The 26,352-nt window shown below is 35.6% G+C and overlaps 1 protein-coding gene across 8 annotated transcripts in view; it reads left to right on the top strand.

Annotated features, from left to right (window-relative positions):
- Positions 1–26,352, top strand: part of SMAP1 (small ArfGAP 1) — a 200,892-nt gene that overhangs the window by 152,009 nt on the left and 22,531 nt on the right. For all 8 annotated transcript variants that reach the window (XM_054557685.2, XM_054557684.2, XM_002817049.6 and 5 more), the window contains one exon: positions 23,396–23,486. In XM_054557685.2, the coding sequence (XP_054413660.1) occupies positions 23,396–23,486 (91 nt within the window). The remainder of the gene's footprint in view (positions 1–23,395; positions 23,487–26,352) is intronic.

The raw sequence follows: 26,352 nt of genomic DNA on the forward strand, positions 1-26,352 counted from the left end.
GCTTCTGGAGAGTACCCAGCAAGGGTTTGCTTCTCCAACTGAGTAAAGATTACCTACCAATTAATAAATGGGAATAAGGATATTTTATCTTCCCATTTATTATTCCATCCTTACAAGTGAGAACAGCAATGAATTGAAAATAAAATAGGCTTAAGTTATACAAATATATTTGCATAATATATTTTGTTTAAATGAATAAATATAATTCTGTTAGATGCTTCTCTTCACCAACCACTTACATACTGTGTAACAAACTACCCAGAGTAATTAAGGGTTTAATATTATGTTTTCATAATTATACAAAATTTTTAAATATTAAAATTTGATAAATCATTTTTTACCTTCTCTTCCCCTACTCCCTCCCTCTCACCTATCCCCACCACAATAAAACTAGTGCATAAGAACGTATATATTGAGCCTTAAACTTGTAGTGTTCTAGATGTGTTAATATATGCTTCCTTTGGTAATATTTGTCTTTTAACATTTTTAAAAAAATATGTTAAATGCACAAAATCTCCCAGAAAATTTTTAAAATCTGTTAAATGAACAATACACATAAAATGGTTAAGATGGTAAATTTTATGCTATGTTGCACAATAAAAAATTAATAAATACAGTTTTAAAAAGACACATTGCAGGCATATACAATTTTATCTTTATAATCCAATTTTAATGAATTGAAAATCATTTTTTCTGTTTAATCCTTAATTTATCTGGTAGCATTTGACTGAAGGAAATAAAATTTAACCTGAAAGTAAAAAATGTGCAGCGATGAAAGGAGATGTTTCTCCACTAACATGGGAGGCATCCGTGTTCTATTTTTAAAAACGATTGCACCTATTTACAGTAAAGCATCTCCTGGCCTTGGGAGTTTCTAGTCTCCCTGGTTTGCTGCCTGCCAAAAGATGGCTGTTCTGTCTTTTACAGTTGCCTCTTTCCTAGGTTTATGGTCTCCTACTATCAGCCTGGACCCATTACTGACCCATCATTTGACATTCTTCGTTGTGGATCTGGAGAAATAGAGACTCTGTCTTTTGATAGCAATGATAATTATTGAGATATTGCATCAGAAGGATCAACAATGGCTTTTATGTATGGATTTTGAAAATCAGTCTTATCACTTCATAGTTACCTGATAGGAACATTTGTAGACTCTGATGAGAACATTGATAGCAGTGGATATAATAATCTTACAGAGACTACTATGCAGCCTTGGTTTTTTTTTCCCCTGTGCCAATGTTCTCAAGACCTTTCATCATTTGAAACTTTCCCTTTTAGATTTATAGACTGCATAGCTTTGATCAGATGTCATTAGAGCCTTCAGCTCTGTGCTGTGTTTTACATCCTATTGTTTCCTTTCGTCTGAATTTAGTCTCCTGAGTATACCATCTGATTTCATCCTGCCTACCCACACTTAGCCCTCCTCTTTTTACTGTATAAAGCATGCCTTAGGACTAAGGAGGCATTGCTCTTCTAGCCACTCTGACATTCAGTGTGACTTGAAGAGTGAGGCCGAAAAAAGCAATCTTAAGAAGGATTTGGTCTGACAGTTTGTTCTTGAGATTGGTGGTAGATTAAATGTTACCACCATTTTACATTTGTCTCATTTTATAGTGAACTATCAGTCACACGTATCACCTTATCAACACACTGTATTGTTAGCTTCTGTACATTACTAAATGTTTACCTATCATCTAGGGATAGTTCAGCTCATAAAGGGTCAAATGAATAGGCAAAGGATGGACAGATATGGAACTAGCTGTGTTTTTCCTACTCAGAGGTTAGACTGGAGCCCAGCTTTTAATGACAAAGATAATCTTAGCATTTTATAAAATTTATCTGCTGTAGGTTTGTTCCTGACCTTGGCATTGCTCACACTAATTGCTTGTAAGTGGTACTGTGCTGATTAAATAAATATGTTCCTTTTTAGTGTCTTATCTGGGTATAGTAATTTACTGTCCCAAGGATTTTCTGGAATGCTAACCAAAATGTTAAGGTAGAATACCTACCCAGAGGACCAAAACTATAGGTTAACATTAAAGTCTAATTTATTTGAATGTAGTTGTATAAAATACAATACATAAAATTGAACAAGTAAATTACGTTTTTAGTGCTTTATGATGGGCAGTCCAATTGTGTAAGTTACCTTGGCAGTCCTGATGGTTGGCCCATAACAATTGCATAAAATATTTGTGGAATATGATACTCTTAGTAAAGGACTATGTATGTAAGATGTGCAAGAAACATAATTATGCAAAAAACATTTTTAAGGTCCTCTTTAGAAAGAATACTTTTTTTGGCGGGGAGGTGGGGCAGATTGCAGAGCAGGAGACCTATAGCTAGAAAGGAGAGAAACCTTCCATGTGGCATCTAAAAACTTTAATTCTATTTCGTGCCCCACCCCACTGTTGATAGTAGAATGTAGGGATTTTAAAGACAAGATCGTTCCCTTGAGATGAAAGAAGCTCAAAAGGCAGTTAGACTGAAACAGGATGATTGCTGTCAATCCCCATACACTCAAGGTGTTTTTTTTTTAAGTTTATATAGACATATGTTTATATTTGCTTATATGTATTTGTGTATGTTTGTGTATTATTTAAAGAAATGCATTGAAAGGTTTCTGGGAGGAAATCTTGGGATTGAATGTAGCAACTCTTAGGATGCCTGCAGTGTGTAAGGCAGGCTAAAGGGTTGGAAGGAATATAAAAATGATGAAAACAGCTTACCCTCAAGAATCTTAAAATTCAGAAAGAACTAGTAATTAAAAGGGGATGATATGATAAATAACTCTAGCAAAAGGCAGATATGATACAATAGGAGACAGAGTGTGGAGGTTTGGGGAATTGAGAGATATCATGTTGAGATTATTAGGAAAGTCTTCATGGAAGTTGTTTATATTTGACATGAGCTTTGAAAGATTGTTAGGAGGAGAGAACAACAGGCAGAGGGAAGAACATTAAAAGAATGGAAATTGTAAGGCATATTTTGGCAATTATCCAATTTAACTGAAGTATAAGACAATAATGGAGTATAAACCAATAAAGATAATATTGAGAGAACCTTAAATTTCGTGATAAATAGTGGATTGTTTCTGATTTTGAGTAGGGAAGTATACTTCACTTTAGTAAGATGAAATCCTGGCTATAGTATGTAAGATGGATTGAAGGCAGGTGAGGTTAGAAAAAGAGAAACTAGCTAAGAAGCTATGGGAGAGAGATAATTGGAGGTTGATGTACAGTCCTATTTATAAAGGTAGATTAGCCAGCATCTGCTTCTCAAAGAATGATTGAAATACTTTTTTACTTTGCTTTTGAACAAACAGTCTTACCAAACTCCAAGGCCTGCTGTATCAGATTCATTTATTTATTCACTGAGTGCGTTTTTATTGAGCAGTCACTGTATGTCCAGCACTAGGGATATAGTAAGAAACAAAACAAAATGTCCTGCTGTTACATATAATCATTTCAAACATATGTGGTGCTTTATCAATAAAAGGTATAAGTGTGATTGTTAGTAGTTGTCACTACCACTGCTTTATGTTAACCAAAAGCCTAAAATATTATTTTGCCAACTCTGTATTTTATCTCCTAGAAGATTTTTTAAAACTAATGATTAGGCGTTAAACTTTATAGCATTTAAAGATTTAAAGATTTAGTAATTTGTTTTTAATGACAGCATTTATAACAATTATAAAAGGGATAATATATAAAATGAACACAAAAGGAGCAAATGTCTATTTCAGATATATTTGTGATTTATGGACATTGCATTGCATCTAACAAGTCCCCCCAGTTCCATCTCTTCCCACTTCCAATCGGTAGATTTTAGTGACAGGACCCCTTTCCCAGAAGCAGTAGCTCTCAAACTATATTAGAAAACTGTATTAGAATATATATATATATATTTTTGCCATATTCTCTGCTTCTTAACTACTAACCCTGTTCAAGCCACACATTATTATTCTGCTGAACAGATATTAGTTCATTGTCCCTATGTTTTCTCACCACACCTTAGGACCTTTATTGCTTTAGTATTGTGGACTTTAAATTTCTGGAACTGATTGCTAGAAGGAAAAGCAATCCTTTTTTCATAGTTGATTTAAAAACATCTAAGGAAAGATCAATTTGAGGTTCTTTGATTTCTGATCTTTGGAAAGTTTAAAAGTGGTTTGTGTAATCATAGTTCCTTGCGGTGATACAAAACAGAGTCTCCTCTTCTTTTCTGCAAGCTCTTATCCATTGCTTTCAGAAAACCGGGACTTTTTCTCTTCAACCACAGCTGTGGACTAAGGTCTTCACCTTCATTAAAAAGTCCCTTTTAAATGACAACCAAATAGTCCAGGACTTATTGAGAGTGTTTTTTGCTTTAAAAAGTTTGTTTTTATTGTTATCCCCTTTGTGATCGTACTTCTGAGTTCCCAAAGATGTTCACAGAGTTCTCTTTGGCCCCATCTCTTTGTTGATTTTAAAGAGGGGTCAGAAAATAAATTTGATATTTATTTTGTACAAGCAGGCTGTTTTGAGTTCCCTGAAAACCAGGTAGAAGCCAATCAAGATCTGTAAGGGGCTAAAGGGTTACCCTTCAAACCCATTTCCAAAGACTAAGGATTGAGAATTTTAGAAATTGAGAATTGTCTTTGAAACAAAAGCAAATCAAAAGCAGATTGTGGATTTGAAATTAGAACTCTTGTTTCATTAGATGAAAAAGTATATCTCCAGACTAAAATAGCCAACAGTGACCTTGTTAGATTTGTGATTTGCTGCTCAAGAACCGTCAGCATCAGGCATTTCTTTCCATTCCCATTTCTCCATTATTTTCACTTTCTCCTCTTTCTAAATTCTACTCTTGAATATTCAAGTAATTTTAGGGTTTCTGGAGTATATCAAATCTTCTTTATAATGAAAACCTAACTTTGGGAGGCTGAGGCGGGCGAATTACCTGAGGTCAGGAGTTCGAGATGAGCCTGGCCAACATGGTGAAACCCCATCTCTACTAAACAATTACAAAAAAAAAAAATTATCTGGGCATGGTGGCGGGCACCTGTAAGCCCAGCTACTCGGGAGGCTGAGGCAGGAGAATCGCATGAACCCAGGAGGCAGAGGTTGCAGTGAGCCAAGATTGTGCCATTGCGCTCCAGCCTGGGCAAAAAGGGCAAAACTCCATCTCAAAAAAAAAAAAAAAAAAAAAAGAAAAGAAAAGAAAGCCTATTTCTGTGGTTTTCATATTATGCTATTTTGCCACATACAAATGTATTTGCAAGCAAAATAGAATAAAGAAGGTTATAATGGGGAATTCTTTTAGGAATTGGTATCCAGGAGGTACTTTTGGCCTTGAGGCAGGATGTTGAAGTGGAGAGGTTTCTTTGTCAAACCTGCTTCCCCTAGTCATCTCTCTCTTCTTTCCTGGCTTTCTATCCCTCTTTTCTTTCAGATGAGAAAGTGGAGCTGGGCTGGGGGATGCCAAATTTGTGGTAATGGAAGACTGTCCCTGTAGAGTGTTGGCATTCCTCAAACTGGATTGGAATATGTATTCACTGCTAAAGTATGGTCACAGCAGCCTTTTTATTTCCAGTTTACAGGAGAACTGTGCTAGTAACGTTTTCCCAATTTAAAATTTTTCTACGATGTTACTTTTAAAATATCAACTTCATTGATATCTTAATTCATATATCATGTCATACAAGTCACTCATTAAAATATATAGTTCAGTGGCTTCTCTTACATTAACAGTTGCGTAGCCATCACCACTGTCAGTTTTAGAACACTTTCATCACCCCCAAAAGAAACCCCACAGCTATTAGTGGTCACTCCCCGTTTCTCCTTTCCACAGCTCCTGGCAACCACTAATCTTTCTGTCTCTGTAGATTTACCTATTCTAGACATTTTATATAAACGTTATTCAAGATACGGTCTTTTGTAGTGGTTTCTTTCACTTAGCATAGTCTTTTCAAGGCTTATCCATGTTTGTAGCATGTAAACGTACTGCATTCTTTTCTTGCAATTTTTTTTTTTTTGCTATTTTTGCACTTACAGAGCAAAGAAATGGTCATTCTCTCATCAACAAAAAGATGAGCTGCCAGTGTTTTTAAAAATACCATGTTTCAATGATGTAAGGGTGAGAAAAAAAAAAAAAGAACCAGAGTAACTATATGTTAAAACTTAATAGAGATATTTTAAATCTAGAATAAATATTTACAAGATGGATAAGTTCTATGTTCATTCATGATAGTTTCATTCAAAGGATGTTTCCTATTTCAGGTCTTCATACCATCAAAACCTGAAACATGTGGAATTAAAATTTGAGTTTGCTGTGTTTCCATTTTTATTGAAAATTGTAATGGAGCGTTTCAGTCTCCCTTTATTCTTCTCCAAAGCATAAAATGACTTGAAAATATACAGGAAAATTAAGAAGGTTGTTTAGACCCAGATGGTAAATAGTGAGCACTATTAATCGTAATATAATGAGAGTCAAATTGAATGCTAAAAGGGTACAGTTTTTAATTAGAATATGTTGAAGTCGGATAAGAACAGTGTTATTTCCAAGATTTCGAAATAGGTTGCCCACATATATTGTTACTTAAACTAAATTCTACTAAGAAGAAGAGTACATTCTCCTGAATTACAGTAATATGCTTCTACTTCAGATCATTTTGGAAAATCCTGTCTTAGCCTGTGGTTTCAAACATTGGACTGGACTTGGAATCCCCTATTACTATGTGAGATTCTGTTTCCTGCCCGTAAGGCTCTATAGGATAGTGGCTTCAGTCCCACTGTCTGCTTGCCTTTCTCTTTGATTTCTGCTCCAGGAAGATACTTACCTCAGTTCTGAGCCTGACTAATCTTATGGATTTTTTCTTTTAATATTTTCTCATGTGTTTGGAGCTATAGGGATATGATTAAAGATAAGGTTCTGGAGCCATATATTGACCACAGAATGTTATAAGCAAAAATATAAAAAATGATTTCAAATTCTTCTTGTATTTATACCTTTAAGGAATATCTTCTTTTGATTAAATATATAAGCATTATATGTATTGGATATATCAGTAGAGATATTGTTTATAGATTTTCATGTCATTTTTCTATAGGTAATAGTCATAATTGATGTTATGAGCTTTTTAAAAAAGAAAAGGAAACTCTTTAATTTGATGGTGATAACTATGGTATGCCTTGATACAGAGACTAGAGAAATATTATGAAAACTATTATTTAGGCCGGGTGCAATGGCTCATGCCTGTAATCCCAGCACTTTGGGAGGCTGAGGCGGGCGGATCATGAGGTCAGGAGATCGAGACCATCCTGGCTAATGAAACCCCGTCTCTACTAAAAATACAAAAAATTAGCTGGGTGTGGTGCCCAGCTACTCAGGAGGCTGAAGCAGGGGAATCGCTGGAACCCGGGAGGCTGAGGTTGTCGTGAACCGAGATCGTGCCACTGCACTCCAGCCTGGGCTACAGAGTGAGACTCCGTCTTGAAAAAAAAAAAAAGAAAACTTTATTATTCAAGATAATTTGATCAAGTGAGAGAGAACTTCCGTCTAAGACAGTCTAGCAGATTTTTTTGGTTATTTTTTCCCGTTTAATTTTGCAGAGTGTGTTGATTTGCTTTTTTATGATAAGCATTATTTGGAAGTTTGCTTTTCGACTCTTATTTTTAAGTAGCCCAAACTATCATACCTAAATAAACTAATTAATACAAACAGTAACAGTGGTTCAAGGGAATAATCAATAGCTGCTGGATTTAGACCTTGTAAAGTCTAAAGTTTGATTTCTGTATCCTTTTCCTTAGTAGATATCACTCTAGGTAGCACTTGAAGTTCCTGTTAGGATTTCCCCCCCTCCCTGCCCCATTTTCTCAAGATGTCCTGTTTTTAAAGAGAAAAATTAAGACGATTATTAAAAACTTTGAATCAGTATTTAGATTTATATCAACAAGATTAAGTTTTGTCTGTTTTTGAGTTTCATGTAAATGTAATCATACCATGCAACTCTTCCTCTGTATGGATTCTTTTGCTGATCATTGTGTCTGTGAGATTCATCCATGTCATTGCATTCTCATTTCTTATTGCTGAACATTCTTCTATTGTCTGTCTACATATGCCATACTTTATTTTCTTATTCTGCTGTTAGTGGACATTTGAGTTGTTTCTGGCTTAGGGCTTCAATGAGTAAAGCTGCTATGAACATTCTTATAAATATATGGCATTGTCATGAAGAAAAATATCCTAGTGAGTATAGAAACTAACATTTTTCTTATTCTGTGCTAATCAAGAGTACAGAATTTCCTGGCAGTTGAGAGGTTGTCTTTAAATGAGTAAATTTAATTAGCCTGAGAAAATATTGACTACTACGTGAAAAAAGCTCTTTCAGCCAAGATGGTTTGCTCTGTTCTTACTGTTTTGTTTTACCTAGTTTTAAAAAGAAAGAATTGAATACCTAAAATAAGAATTATTACTTAACAGAAAGCAATAGCAGGATGATAGTAACTTTACTTTGTTAGTTAAATAACCATATACTACAATGCCCGCAAGCCTAAAAGAAGAAACCCGCCAAAGGTGTAACAGCTTTTTAACACTTGCTTATTATTAAAGTAACTGTGATGATAAAGAATGTGTAGGTTGTAGCAGAAAACCATATTTTAGGTTCTATTACAGGCTTGTAGTAAATTGAAAACATTTTTTTCTTCATGGAATTTCTACAATGTTTTTGCAATCATTTGAAGCTTTATTGCAAGTGAGGCAATAAAAAGGGAAGAAATCCAATTACTTTATGTGCAAAGCTTTCCTAGTTAATGAAAGAAAGGCCTTTGTTCACTAAGCATGCATGCTTTACAGTTCTTCTTAGTAAATTAGAAATTTCCTTAAATAGAAAATTAGGAAAATACTTCCTGAATATATACACTTTGATAGAAGGTAGTTTTACTAAGTTAAAACTTATACTTAAGAATGTTGCAGCCCAGGTGAAAGGGTCAAGAATTAGATTAGATGGGTCATTGAAGGTAATAAAAATAGCAAGCAAATACTTTGTGCTTAATGTTTGTGAGGCATTGTTCTAAGCTCTTTAAATATATTATTTCGTAGTCCTCACAGTAGTTATATCAGGTTGATAGCATTATTATTCTCATTTACGATGAGAACCTGAGAGACAGAAGTTTGGCAATTTATTCATGGTCACACAGCTATTGAGTAGTGGCCATGCTGAGAATTGAATATGATCAGTCTGCCTTCAGAATATGTATCCTTAACCAATATGCTATATGGCTTTTCAGTCTATTTCTATAACATCCAAAAATAGGAAGGGGAAGGAAAGAAGCAAGAAAAGGTAAGGGCAAAGGACCTCAACTCTGTATCTTTGATTTTCTGCAGTTTGAACATGATGTGCTTGGGTATAATTTTTTGGCCTTTTATCTTAGTTGGTGTTCTCTGAGCTTCCTGGATGTGTGGTTTTGTATCCAACATTAATTTTGGGGAAATTCTGTCATACTGTTTCAGATATTTGTTACATTCAGTTCCTTCTTCTCCATCTGGTATTTCCATTACATGTATGTTACACTTTTTTAGTTGTCCCACAGTTCTTGGATATTCCTTTCCATTTATTCAGTGTTTTTTTTTTTTTCCTTTGCTTTTCTGTTTTGGAAGTTTGTATTGATATATCCTCAAGCACAGAGATTCTTCCCTCAGCTGTGTCCAGTCTCCTAATGAGCCCACCAAAAGCGTTCTTCAATTCTGATCTCTTTATTTCTTTTTAAATCTTTCTTAGAATTTTCATCTCTCTTTATATTACCTATCTATTCTTGCATGTTGTCTACTTTTTCCATTAGAGCCCTTAGCATACTAATGATAGCTGCTTTAAATTCATGGTCTGATAATTCCAACATATCTGCCATAATTGAGTATGGTTATGATGCTTGATCTTTATCTTCAAACTGTGTTTTTTACCTTTTAGTATGTTTGTAATGTTTTCATGAAAGCTAGACATGATGTAGTGGGTGAAAGGAACTCAGATAAATAGGACTTTATTAATATTTTGGGGGAGGGGAAGTGTTCTATCATCCTGTGATTAGATCTCAGTCCTTTAATGAGCCTGTGCCCCTGTGTTATATACTTCACAAGTGCCTCTATCCTGCACCCCTTAGGTGAGACAGGATGGCTGGAGGGGACTAGAATTGGGTATTTTCCTTCCTCTAGGTAGGTTAAGCTCTAATAAAACTCCTAGCAGGTCAGGCTCTGGTAAAATAGTTTCTCTTCAGGGCAGGCCTTGTTAAAAAGAACAGAATGTTCCATCATATTTCAAAATACAGTTGTCTGTTGGTATTCATGGGGCATTGGTTCTAGGACCCCCTGCAGATACCATAATCCACAAATGCTCAAGTCCCTTATATAAAGTGTCATATTTGTGTCTAACCTATGTACATCCTCCCATATACTTTAAATAATATATAGATTACTTATAATACATAATACAATGTAAATGCTATGCAGATTGTTAGGCTGTTTTTTAATTTGTATTTTTTGTTGTATTATTTTTTATTTTTATTTATTTTGGATATTTATAATCTGTGGTTGATTGAATTCATGCATGTGGAACCCACAGATAGAGAGCCAACCGTAGTTATTTTTCAGTTCCCCCTGCCAGAGCCCAAGGGTTTTTTTTTTTTTTTCTTTTTTCATCTTCATTGTAGGAACCTGCTTGACATCCTGGAGGTAAAACTCAGAAGGGTGAGGGCCACCCTATGACCTGGATCCCCTGAAGTTTTTATCTCTCAGACTTGTCCATATTTGAGCCTCCAGCAGTTCATCAATTACAGTTCAGATTTTCCTACCTTGGGACTGGGTTTTTATCCCCATAAGTTGATTCTGTGTATCTTCCTGCCTGTCTCTCTTGTTTTCAGGGCTACAGTTTGCCTTATGACTTCACTTCTTTGATAGACTTAAAAAGAGGTGTTTATTTTCCAGTTCGTTCAGCTTTTTACTTGTTAAAACAGGATGGTGACTTGCAGGCTCCCTGTTTGCTGGACCAGAAGTGGAAAGTCTCATAATATGAATCTTTATTATTATTTCAGCAGTCATAAGGTCAATATGATAGCTATTATTATTCTTATTTTGCCGATCAAAAGCTTAGGCTCACAGGGCTAGCTTCATAATTTGCGGGCCCAGTGCAAAATGAAAATTAGAGACCTCTTGTTCAGAAAACAGGAATAAAAAGTACCATTAAAGGTACTAAAATATAAAGCTTTTTTTTCTTCCACAGTCTCTGTGCTTATGAAGGTGTGTTTTTGTTACTTAATGTTGTTTTAAATCAAGAAAAATTAAAATTTTACATTCTTAATATGAATTTTATTATTTATATTATGCAGTGAAGTTTTAATTGCAAACATAAGAGCATTTAACCCATATATGGAATCAATGAAGTGATACACTTCATATTCTTAGCTTCCACATGCATATGTCACTTGTTCTTAGCAGAGCAGTGGAAACATGCAGAAACTAACTCTACTGTTTTTATTTCACTTCTTGATACACATATTTTCTATCAACTCTACCTTCAGTTTACCGATGAGGAAAGGGAAAAGAACTGTCGGCTGCCCTATCTTTTTTCTTTCTCTGTCATCATTTTCACTGTATGTGTTGGCTAACACAGGGGAGTGACATGAGTAAGATAGGATAGGATATTTTGGTCTTCCTTGTTTCTTAGAACACCATTGCCTTCTTTCTGCTTTTGAAGCAAGTTCTAATAGGAACAGAAATCATGGTCCTATCATGGCCATAGGGAAATATTAAAGGTAGCACTGGGGCTCCATGAGACTGCATAGGTTGCAAATCTGTGAGGCCAGCCATGTTCAGAGATACTAAGTGACTTGTTCAAAGTCACCCAGCTGGGAAGTGTCCATGCTGGGGTTAAAACTCAGGTGTTTGGCTAATTTTTTTCTTTCATAGTTTTGCTAATAAGTGGTATTATCAAAAACTACTTTTTTTTTCCTTCTCTGCAAACATCCAGAATACTGTGTAAAAACAAGAATAACAATAGTGAGATGAGTGTTAAAGATATAGCTGTAGGTATAGCCACTCCTGTTGGGTTTACTACTTTTAAAAAAAGTCTTGCTAATTCACTACTGAGAGGTGACTGGGCATTTGCATGCAATCCGTAGAGTCTTACGAACAGGAGCTTACCATTGTCAAGAGAGGAACCTATTAATGACAAGTTTAGCAGTACTGTAGCCAATTCCTGTCTAAAGTTAAAGGCTCTAGGTATAATTATGATGGGTATTTCAAATTGGATACTTGTAAGAGTGAAAGCAGGCACTATTAAACAGTTAAGTTGGAATAACAGGCATCAGCTGTTATGAGCAAACCAGGACTTGTGTTCACCTGACTCTCATTCACACACATGCTAAGCCGAATAAGCATGCCACTCCTGTGTGCCCCCAGAAAACTTCTATTTTCTAACTCTATCATTACACTGATCCACACTGAACCAGATTATGTTTGTTTCCATGTGCATAACTAGAGTATGAGTTTAAGATTAGGAAACGTGTTCTTCATTTTTGTATCCCTAGTGTTTACTAGTCCTGCTATGTAACTATAAAATGTACTACTGCAACCACTACCAGCTACCATTTATGAAGCACTTATGTGCCAGCTACTGTGAAAGGGACTCTCTTTAAATTACTTTGCTTAATTCTCACAAAAATCCTGCCAAGTATTATTTTAAGGAAACTTACCAGTGTAGCCATTCAGTATTTGGGATGAATAATAAGAAACCTTTTAGAACCATTTATAGAGCACTCTAGGTCATTCTTTGAGAAATGCTACAAACTAGGGAACCAGGAGATTAGAGATGGGCTCACATCTTGATTTTCAGAAGGAAAATATAGTGGATTATGAATGCTGTGTCATTAAGCTTGACATGGATTCTATGCAAAATTTAAAAGCATTTTTTTTTTAACAACTTACTTCTTTTCCATAGTCTTACCAGCACTCACTGGTTGCCTGCCATGGATTCTTTAAGAACAGTTCCTGGCTGGCATGGTGGCTCACGTCTGTAATCCTAGCACTTTGGGAGGCCGAGGCAGGTGGATTGCTTGAGCTCAGGAGTTCAAAACCAGTCTGGGCAACATGGTGAAATTCCATCTCTACAAAAAATTAGCTGGGCATAGTGGCTTGTACCTGTAGTCCCAGCTACCTGGGAGGCTGAGGTGGGAGGATCACCTGAGCCTGCGAGGTCAAGGCTTCAGTGCGTGGTGATTGCACCACTGCCCTCCAGCCTGGATGACAGAGTGAGGCTCTGTCTCAAACCCCAACAAAACAAAACAAAAATTAGCTGGGCATGGTGGTGCATGCCTACAGTCCCAGCTCCTTGGGAGGCTGAGGTAGGAGGATCACCTGAGCCCAGGAGATCGAGGCTGCAGTGTAGTGAGCTGTGATCTTGCCACTGCACTCCTGCCTGGGCAACAGAGTGAAACCGTGTCTCAAAAAAAAAAAAAAAAAGAAACAAAGAAAGAAAAAGAAAAAAAAAACCCACAGTTCCTGTCAGACTAAGCTCGCTTATTGGCCAAGATTCTTAAATATGCGTCTGGTCAAGATGTAGACAGGTGGGCCTGATGATCAGATAGTAAGGTAGATTATGAACCAGATAGACAGCTTTCCAATTAATAGAATTGATATCAGTTTAGAGGAAGTTCTCTGCTTTCTTCAGGGGTCAATACTGGACTTATTCTTTTCAGCATTTTTATTAACTGTGGATATCTGTGCCATATTGTTCAAATTTTCAAATGACCAAGCAATAAAGATTAGTTATCAAATGACAGAATAAATCCCTCAGATAGTGTTAAAATAAATGCCAACAAATTGGATAAATGTAAAATTCTGAAGCAAATGTACCCAAACTTGTCCTGAATATAGCACAAAAGAAAATGTCATTGAATTGTAGATGACCAAAGTTCTGGTATGAATTAATGGTCTTCTGTTGCTTTGGAGAAGGTCAGCTCCACAAATTTATTCCTCCATTAGTTTTCTGCATGGTTGTAGCATAGAGAGTACGGCTAAGTGGGTAGATGTTACAAATTGTCTGAAGAGGATACTTTCTAATATTTGTAATTATCCAAATGTAAAATATGCTATATCATCATATGCAGTGATTCCATAACACTGGAAGATTTTCTTACAGAGAGAATGGACGTGTAAGAGAGATGTTACAGTAGTGTTTTGTGTATCACATAATTCACTAAATGTCTTCAAGGCTGCTCCTACTTCTGAAATTTGTGTAAATCCTTGATAACTTCTCCAGCCCAGTGAGATACTGTTTGGGACGGTAGTGTCCATAGGTCTTACAGAGAACATTTACTGGAAGATGTCCATATGATTGGGGAAATAAAATGTACATTGTAATAAATTAAACCCTAAAAATACAATTTAAGAAAGAATATTAAATTCAAAAAGAGTACTCTATGTGTTGACAGCTTTAATTTAAAAAAGATCTATATTATAAAGAATGGTAAACAGGAGAAAAAGAAACTAAAGATTTTGAATAAATAAGATATTGGGAATAAACAAGAATTATATGCAAAATTTTTTCTCACATAAAATAGTTTTAAGGTTGTATATAATTCAGTTTTGAAAGCATACAAATACAAACAAACATAGTAATTATAGCTATCAATCTATATAGGAATATAAGACTGGTTTTTATTAATGTATTTATAGCATATAGTCAAAAGACTTTATTTGAGTAAACAACTAATGTAGGTAATATAGTGGGTAATATTAACTCATGGATTTTTTACTGAAAATTTTAGTAAAGGTTAGACCTATGAAGATTTCAGTAGGTAATCAGGTAGGATAGTATTCTGGGAATTATGTGTTGTTGAGTAACTTGTTAGAAAATGTATTTCAGATCATCAGGTTCTACTGAGGCAGTCGATTAGTTTTTTCCTAAAGTATTGCTCTGACCACATCACAGTCACAAAGCCTCCCACCTACAACAATGGTGGTCAGATTTTTCTTCCTCATTGCTGTTCATATACACAACATACTTCTCCAGGAGTAATATTTTTTCTTTTCACTACCCCCATTGAAAAACAGTGACATATATGAATGCTAGCTCTAGTTGGCTATTTATTTAGGTCCTTCCACATTGTGGAAATAGAATAAAAATCTTCAGATTCATCTTTTATTCCTTACATGTAGAACTAGAGGTCAGATACATCCACCATCTAGCACCTTTCCCACTCAGTGTTCTTCACATGGTGCCATTGCCAATTCCAGGGAGGTCAATGCTTCAGTGAGTGGTGATTGCTCCACTGTACTCCAGCCTGGACAACAGAGTGAGGCTCTGTCTCAAACCGCAACAGAACAACACAAAAATTAGCTGGGCATGGTGGTGCATGCCTATAGTTCCAGCTACTTGGGAGGCTGAGGTGGAAGGATCACCTGAGCCCAAGAGATCAAGGCTGCTGTGAGCTGCCATCTTGCCACTGCACTCTATCCTGGGCAGTAGAGTGAACCGTGTTTCCTATTTGACTCTTTCCTATTTTTCCTACATACACAAAACTTAATGTCACTACCTTTATAAAATCCTAATCACCTACGACTACCATTACCTTTGAACTTCAAAGAATCATACTTCTCATGTGGTCTTTATAGTGTACCTTGAGTTAAAATTATTGGCATGCTTGCTTTGACCCTCTATCAGATTGTATTTTTTTTTTCTGTTTTTTTCTTTGTTTTCTTTTTGTTTTTGTTTTTTTATTTTTGAGATGTGTTTTTGCTATGTTGTGCAGCCTGTTCTCCAACTACTGGGCTGAAGCGATTCTCCTACCTCAGCCTCTCACATAGCTGGAACTACCGTCATGTGCCACCTGGCATGATTTTTTTTTAATTGCAGTTTTCTGTTATGTCATTGTAAGAATATGCATGTATTGTTAAGCATTGGGTAAATATTTATTTTTAAATCTAATTTTTGATAGATAGAAATTATTCAGCAAAAGGCACCATGGTGCAGGGCAAGGAACCCTGTTAGGAGATTAACCTTTGCCACGAGAGCCACTTACGGAGCCTTTGGACAAATCATGTCATTTAATTTCCTTAATGTTAAAATGAAAAAGTTGAATATAATACATTTTATGTTTCTTGTTGTTCTAAGATTATAGGAATATTAAAGGAAACTGATTATAAATAAACTAAGTTATAATTTGAGATGTCAGTTTTAAAAGAAAATTTTGAATAATTACCACTAGAACTTAGAAAATTGTATAGCTTTCCTATTGTACTATATATTTGTGCTCTTGTCTACATTAACTGGCCAGCTGAAGAATCGTGAATCACCTTCTAGAGGCTCAGCTGTTATGTCTGTTATTTAAATAAGGGCTAGGAAATGGTGGTAAGTGTAGGAGTTGGGACCTAAATAGTTTTTTATTCAATTATATTCTGTGGGGTAGCATTAATGAATCCCAAAAAGATTGGGTAGTGAAGCTTCTGCTAATAAAAGCTTTAATAATTTGAATGAGACATCTGCTCAATGTGAATCTAAGGAAATTACATTTTATAAAATTGCTTTAAGTAGACTTATGTTCTTGCTTGTTAGAAAATTTTGTTTAATAAATTATAGATTGCCTAATTTTATCTACCCACAGTTGACTGCATTCTTCACTATTAAAAGACAAATTTCCTATGCAATGTTTTCAATAGCAGCAGAATTTATAGTGGAGTGAGTCTGTATGTGTTGCTTGCCATGTCTGAGATGAATGTGAGGTATCAAAAGGATGACAGTTAAATGAGGGAAGGTGTGGTCATCAAGGTATTAATTTACTGTTATCACACACCAGTAATCCCTGCCCATAAATCCTAACAAGATAATAGCATTTTTATTCTTAAATCTTCTAAAATTTGGCTTCCAGATATTATTTACTTTGTATTTATACGATAGCTATATTTTAAGTATCTTAAATAATTGTATCTTGTAAGTCTTTGCAAAGTACAATACAGTTGGTATGCTACAGAGCAAAAGTACTAATTGATAGTTTATATATTCATGTTTGTTGTTTAAGGTTTACAACCTTTATGTCTTGAAAATATTTGATAAAAATGACTTCTTGTGTTACAGGCAAACCTGGAAAAAGTCAAACATGTTCTTGAAGATTTTTCCATTTTAGAAAAGTTTTCAGGAAGACATAATCCATTACACATATGTCTGTGTCTGTTAACCAAAATATTTAATTGGAATACATTTTGGAAATCTGTTGTTCCTCTCTACACGTTAACATTGGTGATTTATATTGTAAAGAAAGACAAAGAGCATCAAGTGTGCTTTGCTGTAGAAACTAAGTAGACTTTAGAGTGGCCATGAGACAGGATTTTTAACATGTACACAGGGTACTGCTGCTCTCTTCTTGATTAATCTGGATTATTTAAATTGCCTTGTTGCTACAGATACTGTAATGAAGGACAAGAAGAAAATTATTCTGAACTTCCTATCTTATTTCGTGAGATTTGATTTTAATTATTTTAAATGTTTGATTTTTGAAATGCTGGATTCTTCAATGTGACAAAAGAGAATTATCATTTCAACTCTGTCTTCCTAGTCTGATATCTGAGGCCAGCCATGATTTTCCCCTTCAGTCAGAGGCTGAGTACCTGTCTTGTCAGCTTTTAGAATATGGCAATATTAGGCAGTCCTAGCAGTGGTCATGATATAATGATTGGAAGTAATCTTTTCTTATTTTTACTTTTTTTTTTAACTTTTATTCTAGGTTTAGGGGTACATGTGCAGGTTTTAGTTATATAGGTAAATTGCATGTCACAGGGGTTTGGTGTACAGATTATTTTGTCATCCAAGTCATAAGCATAATACCTGATAGTTTTCTGATCCTCTCCCTCCTTCCACCCTCCAACCTGAAGTAGGTCCCAGTGTCTGTTGTTCCCTTGTTTGTGTTCATGTATTCTCAGTGGTTAGCTCCCACCTATAAGTGAGAGCGTGCAGTATTTAATTTTCTGTTTTGGCATTAGTTTGCTTAGGATAATGGCCTCCAGCTCCATCAGTGTTGCTGCAGAGGACATGATCTCATTCTTTTTTATGGCTGTATAGTATTCCATGTGTATATGTACCACATTTTCTTTATCCAGACTACTGTTGATGGGCATTTAGGTTGATTCCATGTCTTTGCTATTGTGAACAGTGCCGTGATGAACATATGTGTGGATATGTATTTTTGGTAGAACAATTTTTATTCTCTTGGGCATATACCCAATAACAGGATTGTTGGGTCAAATGCTAATTCTATTTAAGTTATTTGAGAAATTGCCAAACTGCTTTCCACAATGACTGGACTAATTTACATTCCTACCAGCAGTGTATATGTGTTCCCTTTTCTCCACAGCGTTGCCAGCATCTGTTATTTTTTAAATTTTTTTAATGATAGGCACTCTGACTGGTGTGAGGTGGTGTCTCATTGTGGTTTTGATTTGCATTTCTTTAATAATTAGTAATGTTGAGCATTTTTTTAGACACTTGTTGGCTACGTGTATGTTTTCTTTTGAAAAGTGCTTATGTCCTTGCCCATTTTTTAACGGGGTTGTTTTTTGCTTGTTAATTCGTTTAAGTTCCTTATAGATTCTGAATATTGACCTTTGTCGGACACATACTTAGCAAAAATTTTCTCCCATTCTGTAGGTTTTCTGTTTACTGTTGATAGTTTCTTTGGCTGTGCAGATGCTCTTTAGCTTAATGAGGTCCCATTTGTCAATTTTTGTTTTTTTTTGCAATTGCTTTTGGTGTGGAAGTAGCCTTTTGATAGGCTTTGCCCACCTTGATTTACTGGTGATAGTATTGGGTTTAAATGTACAATGTAATGGAATAAAACACAACACCTAGATATTTAAAATTTTTTTTAAAAAACATTGAATCTATGTGTGTGTGTGTCTTTATTAGGGGATTGCATGTTTTCAGGTTTTTTAGAACCTTCATAATGGCAGTATATATGCAAAGATTTTCTTTATTCCATCTCAGTTTGTTTTGTGCTGCTGTAACAGAATAGCACAGACTCATTTATAAACAAAAGAAGTTTATTTGCTCATGGTTCTGGAAGCTGAGATGTCCAAGAGGACAGCTCCAGCATCTGGTGGGATCCGTCATGCTATATCATCCCATCGTTGGACGCTGGAAGGGCAAGAGAGCACTTGAACAAGAGGGGGCCGAAATTGTTTTCATAACAAATTCACTCTCTTGATAACTAACCTATGCCTGTGGTAATGATATTAATTTGTTCACGAGAGTAGAGCCCTCCTGACCTAATCATCTCTTACTAGACTCCACCTTTCAACACTGTTACATTGGGATTACATTTCCAACACGTGAACTTTGGGTGACACATTCCAACAATAGCATCTCCTGAGTCTGTATTTTAAGTTATTATTACTCATCTAGGACTAGGAAATAAGTACTTACTTCCTGTCATTTTACACAAAAATCTGTAAAAATATTTTTAAATATAAATAAAAAATAACTTTCAGTTTTTGTTAAAGTCTTTCAAGAAAACTGTATAGAAAATTAATAACTCTTAATGGATATTAAGCTCTAAAAGATTAAGTATTTGTTACTCTATCTAGAATTTTAGAAGGATTCCTTACCTATGTAGTTTGTGCTTTGGTGTATCTGTCCTTAAATGTTTTAAAAATAAAAATAGTGAGGTTAATTTCTTATGTTTACAATTATCAATGAAGAAGAGTATCATCTGAATTTAATCTTTGTAGCTTTCGCTAATATATATGAAGAAGTATATACTGTATATACTATGAAGACATAGAAAAGTAATCTCTAAAATCACCTTTGCAACACATTGTTGTGTTCAGGTTACGGCCTCCACAAGATTTGATAATGGAGGGATACAAAGTAGATTTTAAAGTGATCAATCCTTTTGCTTTTTTGATTTGTGGGACAACCTTTCAGATGCCAACTCTAAGGATAATTCATGTCTGAATTGTTGAAATCCATCTAGAATAGCCAACTCTATTTGGAATAACAGGGTTTAGGACATAGACATTTCTCATTCATAATCTGAGCATTGTAGGAGCAAAGGAGCAGACTGTCTTTAGAGCAGCATTTGTCAACCTACCACTCTGCTAAGAAATACATTTTACATTATGATCCAGATTTGTGCTCACATGTGTGTGCAAATGTGCAAAACAACAATCTGGGAATATTTACCTTTCTTTTATGTAGTGTACCCTATTTTCTATTCTGAATCATTTTTACATGCCAAAAAAATGTTTCGTTGTGGCCCATAAAATAGATTTCAAAAACTGCTAGTGGGCCCCACCTGCAGTTTGATAAACTGTTTAGGATTTCTCTTATTCTCGCCTTAGTGTTTCTCTTTACTTTGCACAGCTATATATATGTTGTCATTTATACAGTTTCCTATGAAAATGGTTGATGACTACTCATTTAAATTGAAATGTAAGGAAGATGAGAAGCTTTTAGAACACAGATACATGTGTGAACATCTGGAAAGAAAGATATTTTCCAAGTTGTTTGCAGTAGTTCTGAGGGTGGGAGTTGGGATTACTAGAGGACCTCTGCATTGCTCAATTTAGCTTTTTCTTTTCTTTTCAAACTATGACAGATAGTTTCACACTCAGCAGCATTTTAAAAGGTAGTTCTAATTGGCAACAAATGCCTTATAAACAAGAGTTTCTATTTGAATTTTTTAAAAAGATCCTTTTTAGCCTGAAGGGGTTCCAAAGTCTTAGATCATAGAAAATAAATAGGAAGGAATTCCTCACAGGTTTAGTTTGTTTTATGCTTTTTTCCATGGGAGAAGATTCAGTAAAATACACCAAAAAAAAAAAAAAAAAAAAAAAAAAAAGAATGCTAAATTTGGAGTGGCAGAAAATAAGAATTTTAGTTCCTGTATTACTATTTGGCACATAACATCTGAGCCTCAGTTAATTTGTGGAATGAATGTGTTTGGCCAGATTTTCTAAGTTTATTTTCAACTTCAAAGTTTTCTGATTTTTAAGCCAAATTAAAATAGGGATTAGACTTAACTACCTACTTAAAGACTACTTTAAGACACTCTTCAGAGTATTATAGGCTGTGATGTGACCAGTGAAGACCCACCCCAGGAAGCTGCTAGGATCCTGCCCTGGAATATTTGAAGTTTGCACGCTCATGGCCACACGATCCGCAGATTCCCTTGCAGATTTGATTATTTATAGTAGCAGATTGAGTAATCAGTTGAAAAGAATTCCTTACTTCATGACTACAGGGAATATTTTTCTTGAAATTATTTTGAAATCCTTTTGCTAAGCAAGGTAAGTCTGAACCTGTATTAGAGGTTGAAAAGTGAAAGAATAGAGAATGTGAAATGGATTATGTTAAACTTCTGAAAATTATATACTGTTACAGGTGGCTAATTCTGTATTTGAGAGAGTTATTAAAGAATTGGGCCAGGCACAGTGGCTCACTCCTGTAATCCCAGCACTTTGGGAGGCTGAGGCGGGCGGATCACGAGGTCAGGAGATGGAGACCATCCTAGCTAACACGGTGAAACCCTGTTTCTACTAAAACAAAAAAAATTAGCCAGGTGTGGTGGTGGGCGCCTGTAGTCCCGGCTACTTGGGAGGCTGAGGCAGGAGAATGGCTTGAACGCGAGAGGTGGAGCTTGCAGTGAGCCAAGATCACGCCACTGCACTCCAGCCTGGGCTACAGAGCGAGACTCCGTCTCCAAAAAAAAAAAGAATTGACACCTGGTAATAGTAGGCTAATTGGTTAAACAATAATTCTAAGGGAGAGTGTAGTGATTAAAAGACAAATAAGGGTAGGTATATGTTCTTAGAAGTTAACATATCTCTAATAGCTAACAAAAAATGAACTCATGTAACAACTAAGTTGTGAATTCTTCAGGTAGTTGTAGAAGAAATGATCTTCTACATTTCTTGAATGAAATGAATGAATGTTTTCTTTATTTATTCCATTTTGTTTTTAAGAGACGGGGTCTTACTGTGTCACCCAGGCTGGAACTACGGTGGTGCAATCATAGTTCACTGCAGCCTTGACCTCCTGGGCTCAACCAATCCTCCAGCCTCAGCCTCCCGAGTAGCTGAGACTACAGGTGTGCACCACCACACCCAGCTAATTTTTTCATTTTTTGTAGAGACAGAGTCTTGCTACATTGCCCAGGCTGGTCTCAAACTCCTGGGCTTAAGAGATCCTCCTACCTTGTCCTCCTAAAGTGCTGTTATTACAGGTGTGAGTCACTGCACTCAACTGAACGTTTTATTTTCTTAGTTTATTAGAAGTAGGCTTTAGAAGTGATAATCCAGTAGGTGTAGGTTTTTTCATTCTGTCCTATGCAATGTTTTTTGTGAGAAAGTAAGTTTGGAATGTGTAACTATGACTTCAGCTCCTGAGAACTAGAAGAATATTATATTTAAAAAGTAATTAATAATGTAGATTCAGGAAGAAAGTATATCAAATACCATTTCATTAGGCTTTTCCTGGCAGTTGTGTCTCATGTATCATACAGTGTGTGGATGATGGGTTAACAGTGTGCTCATGAAGACTCCGAGGCCTCCCCAGTCTCAGCTAACAGGATGTATTAGTCCGTTTTCATGCCGAGGATAAAGACATACCCGAGACTGGGCAATTTACAGAAGAAAGAGGTTTAATTGGACTCTCAGTTCCATGTGGCTGGGGAGGCCTCACAATCATGATGGAAGGCAAGGAAGAGCAAGTCACATCTTATGTGGATGGCAGCAGACAAAGACAGCTTGTGTAGGGAAACTACCCCTTATAATACCGTCAAATCAACAGTACAGGAAAGACCCGCCCCCGTGATTTAATTACCTCCCACTGGGTCCCTCCCACAACACATGGGAATTATGGGAGCTGTAAGATGAGATTTGGGTGGAGACACAGAACGAAACTGTATCACAGGAGTACATTAGCAGTAGCTAGGAAATAATATGAAATGCATTTCTTCAAAATATATAATTTCATATAAAAGATGGGAATTACGGGATCTACAAGATGAAATTTGAGTGGGGACACAGAGCCAAACTCTATCACAGAAGTACATTAATGGTAGTTAGGAACTAATATGAAATGCATTTCTTTAAAATGTATAATTTCATATAAAAGAGCTAGTAGTTAAGAACAATTATATTAAGAGTTAAATTGTTTTATTCACTATTTTGGGGTCCCAATATGTGAGGATTGTCATTGCAACTTCAACAGTCATGTTTGCTTGTTTTGTATATAACAAACAATATTCTAGGTTTTATTATACTATGTCTCATATATTTTTTTACACTAACTTTATCAGAAACCTGTAATTAATTGGGGCTTAAAATCTTGTTAAATTTACTTAAGAAAAATTAATAAATCCAATTATTTACTTTAAAGCTGCAGAAGAAAGAAGATCAGCAACTGGAGCCTAAAAAAAGTACCAGCCCTAAAAAAGCTGTGGAGCCCACTGTGGATCTTTTAGGACTTGGTAAGTAATAAAAAATAAAAGTCACTGCTGGAGTTACAAAACAATTGAAACTTTTACTTGGAGTGAATATAATGGCTTTATCTTGAGTATGCCAAAACATACCTGTTAACTGAATTTGAAAATGGTATGAGTAGTTTGCTAACTTCCCACAAAAAAGAAATCTTTAATAAGGGAGCCAGTGTCTGTCAGCACTGTTTTCACTGAAATACGAGTAATGAGTTCCTTGGGGAAAAGAAGATATCAAAGTAATCTTCAAAGGCTTGCTAGATGTGACATTTTAGCGCTTACAATAAAGAGTGGATTATTTTCTCTTCTCTCTCTCTCTCTCTCTCGAATTTTTAGTTTTGTGGGGGATTTTTCCCCTTAGCAAAATAATTCTAGGGTAGCCTTATTGTAAAATATGTTGGTTTAAAATAAAATTTAATTTTGGTTAACTGAAGCAACACATTTTGCATCCAGATCTAGTGACTAGATTCATATAACTTATTCAATGATAATGAGAAGTGCTAATTTTAATATAATGTCCTGTTTGTTCTCATGGCTGAAAGGTATATGTTGTCTATGTAGTAAGTAAACAGGCCTTCGTTCAAGGAGTGTTTATATTGTGCTTATCTACAAATATTGTTAGCTTCTCTTTTTTTTTTACATTTTTTTCTTCTAAAAGAACTGGCTTGATGAAAGGTTACTTTTAGTAATATCTGAGCCTTGGCACAGGAATAATTTAAATTTTTCTTTTCTTTTAGTTTGGAGAAAGATTGAGAAGGAAAAGAGTGAAAGGCAGTTAGTTGAAGTGGAAGAGTTGACCTTCATATACTGCTTTCCAAAAAATTGATCCTAGTTGTTATTGAATAAATTGTTGTCTGTTTTAAGAATTATAGCTGAATGTTTTATTCATTTCTTAGGAAGCTGGTACATCGTACAAATATACTCCCTGGAGGTACAATTCTTCTATGATGGTAAAAAGTTGTATATTAGAAATATAAAAAATAAGTGTAATTTTGAAAATAAGGCTTCAGTCCAGGGGCTCTAAATATAATTATGTTGAATTGTAGTCCTCAATTTCTTGTTTTATTTCCTTTACTGTAAATGAGAGAAAAAGAAAAGAAATTATTATTAAAGTAAAAAAAAATCTTAGTAAAACTTTAGTATATCTTTATCTTCACTGCAGCATTTCTTTTCCAGTCTACATGCCTGGTTTATTAGTTTATAACTTAGAAATATAAAATATAATCTAGGCCTGATTCATATCTTACACATTCATTCAACAAATAGCTGCTGTCTACTGTGTGTCAAGGTACCATTGTAGATACTAGGGAGATAGATCTGAAAGAGGACAGACTACAACCCCTGCCTTCTGGGGCTTTCATTCCATCTGGAGAGACAGTGAATAAACAATTAAATAAAATATATTGTAAGTTATATGTGGTAAGTACTATAGATGAAAGAAAACAAAAATGGATGGTTGTAATTTTAAATAGAGTGGACAGGGGGGCATTCACAGATGTCTTATTGGAGCAAGGAGGTGAAGAAAGTCTGGATATCTGGATCTGTAAGCAAGAATATTCTGAGAAGAACACAGCAGATGCAAAGGCTCTTCAGTAGGAGCCTACTTGAAGTGTGCAAGGACCAGCAAGGATGACAGTGTGGCTAAAGTGGAATGATCTAGGGGAGAGTAGTAACAGAGGAGACAAGGAAGGAAGGGGTAGGGAGTGGGCAAGCTGACTATAACAGGACTTTGGCTTTAACTCTGAGTGACCTGGAAACACATTGGAGGAATTTGCTGAAAAGAAATAATCTGACTTTAGTATTTAAAGAATTATTGTGGCGGTTGTGCTGAGACTAGATTATAGTAGGGCAAGGTGGACAGGAAAGGGTTTTTTTAAGGATGACATTACAAGATGTTTAGTGTTAGAAATGAACTTGTAGAGAGGTAAATCTGATAACTTTCAGGACAAGGAAAAATTGCTCTAGAAGTGTCCTTGAATAGCCTGGAGTGGATGGGATCTAGTTGACAAACGGTATGAGTGGCCTTTGAGATACTCCATTATTGTTGGAATAATACTGCATAGTAAATAAGCCTCAGGTTTCAACAGCTTACAACATTAAACATCTGTTTCTCTTTCTGTGGGTCAGCTAGGGCAGCTCTACTGTGACTTCATTTGATACATTTTCTACCTTCCTGATTATTGCAGGGCACTTTTTACCAGCCATTTCACTATTGCATATTGTGTCTCCATTTTAAGTTCCAACAAGTGTTTCCTTATCTTCTACCACCTTGTCTCAAAGTCATTGCCACAAATTTTAGGGTTTGGTTGTGGCAGCACCCCTCTTGTATCAGTTTCTAAAGTAGTCAACTCTTGCTGTGCGTGTTACATAGCAAACAACTCCAAAATTTCAGTGGCTTACATCAACTAACATTTATTTCTGTCACTCATGGGCCTGTACGTCTGCTGGGACGTCACTCTTTTGGACAGTGGAACAGCTTCAGGAAACAGTGTCTTTAAGGGAGAACCAAAGTTCATTTAGCAGGAGAAGTTAGGGAATGTTTGTGAAAAAAGGTTAAGAATGTAAGGGGGATTTTGCAATGACTCACAGTGGGTCATTAGATCATTTGGCGGAAGGGTTCCAAAGGTAGCAGGAGTGGGAGATGGGGTTAGAAAGAGGGCTGTCTTGCTGTGAGGGAGTTGTAGCAGCAGGGAAGAGGAAGTGTCTTACCCAGAGCACATACAGCTCTTCACATCTGCTGGTTATCGATTTCCTAAACTCTTAAAAAATATTTTCAGACTTTTTTTAAAAAAAGCTATGTTTCAGCATAAAATTCGATGAATTCATGAAAGTCCAGGAGACTACAGAGAATCAAAGGTCT

This window comes from Pongo abelii, chromosome 5 (genome assembly GCF_028885655.2).
Source record: "Pongo abelii isolate AG06213 chromosome 5, NHGRI_mPonAbe1-v2.0_pri, whole genome shotgun sequence".
Classification (NCBI taxonomy): Eukaryota; Metazoa; Chordata; class Mammalia; order Primates; family Hominidae; genus Pongo; species Pongo abelii.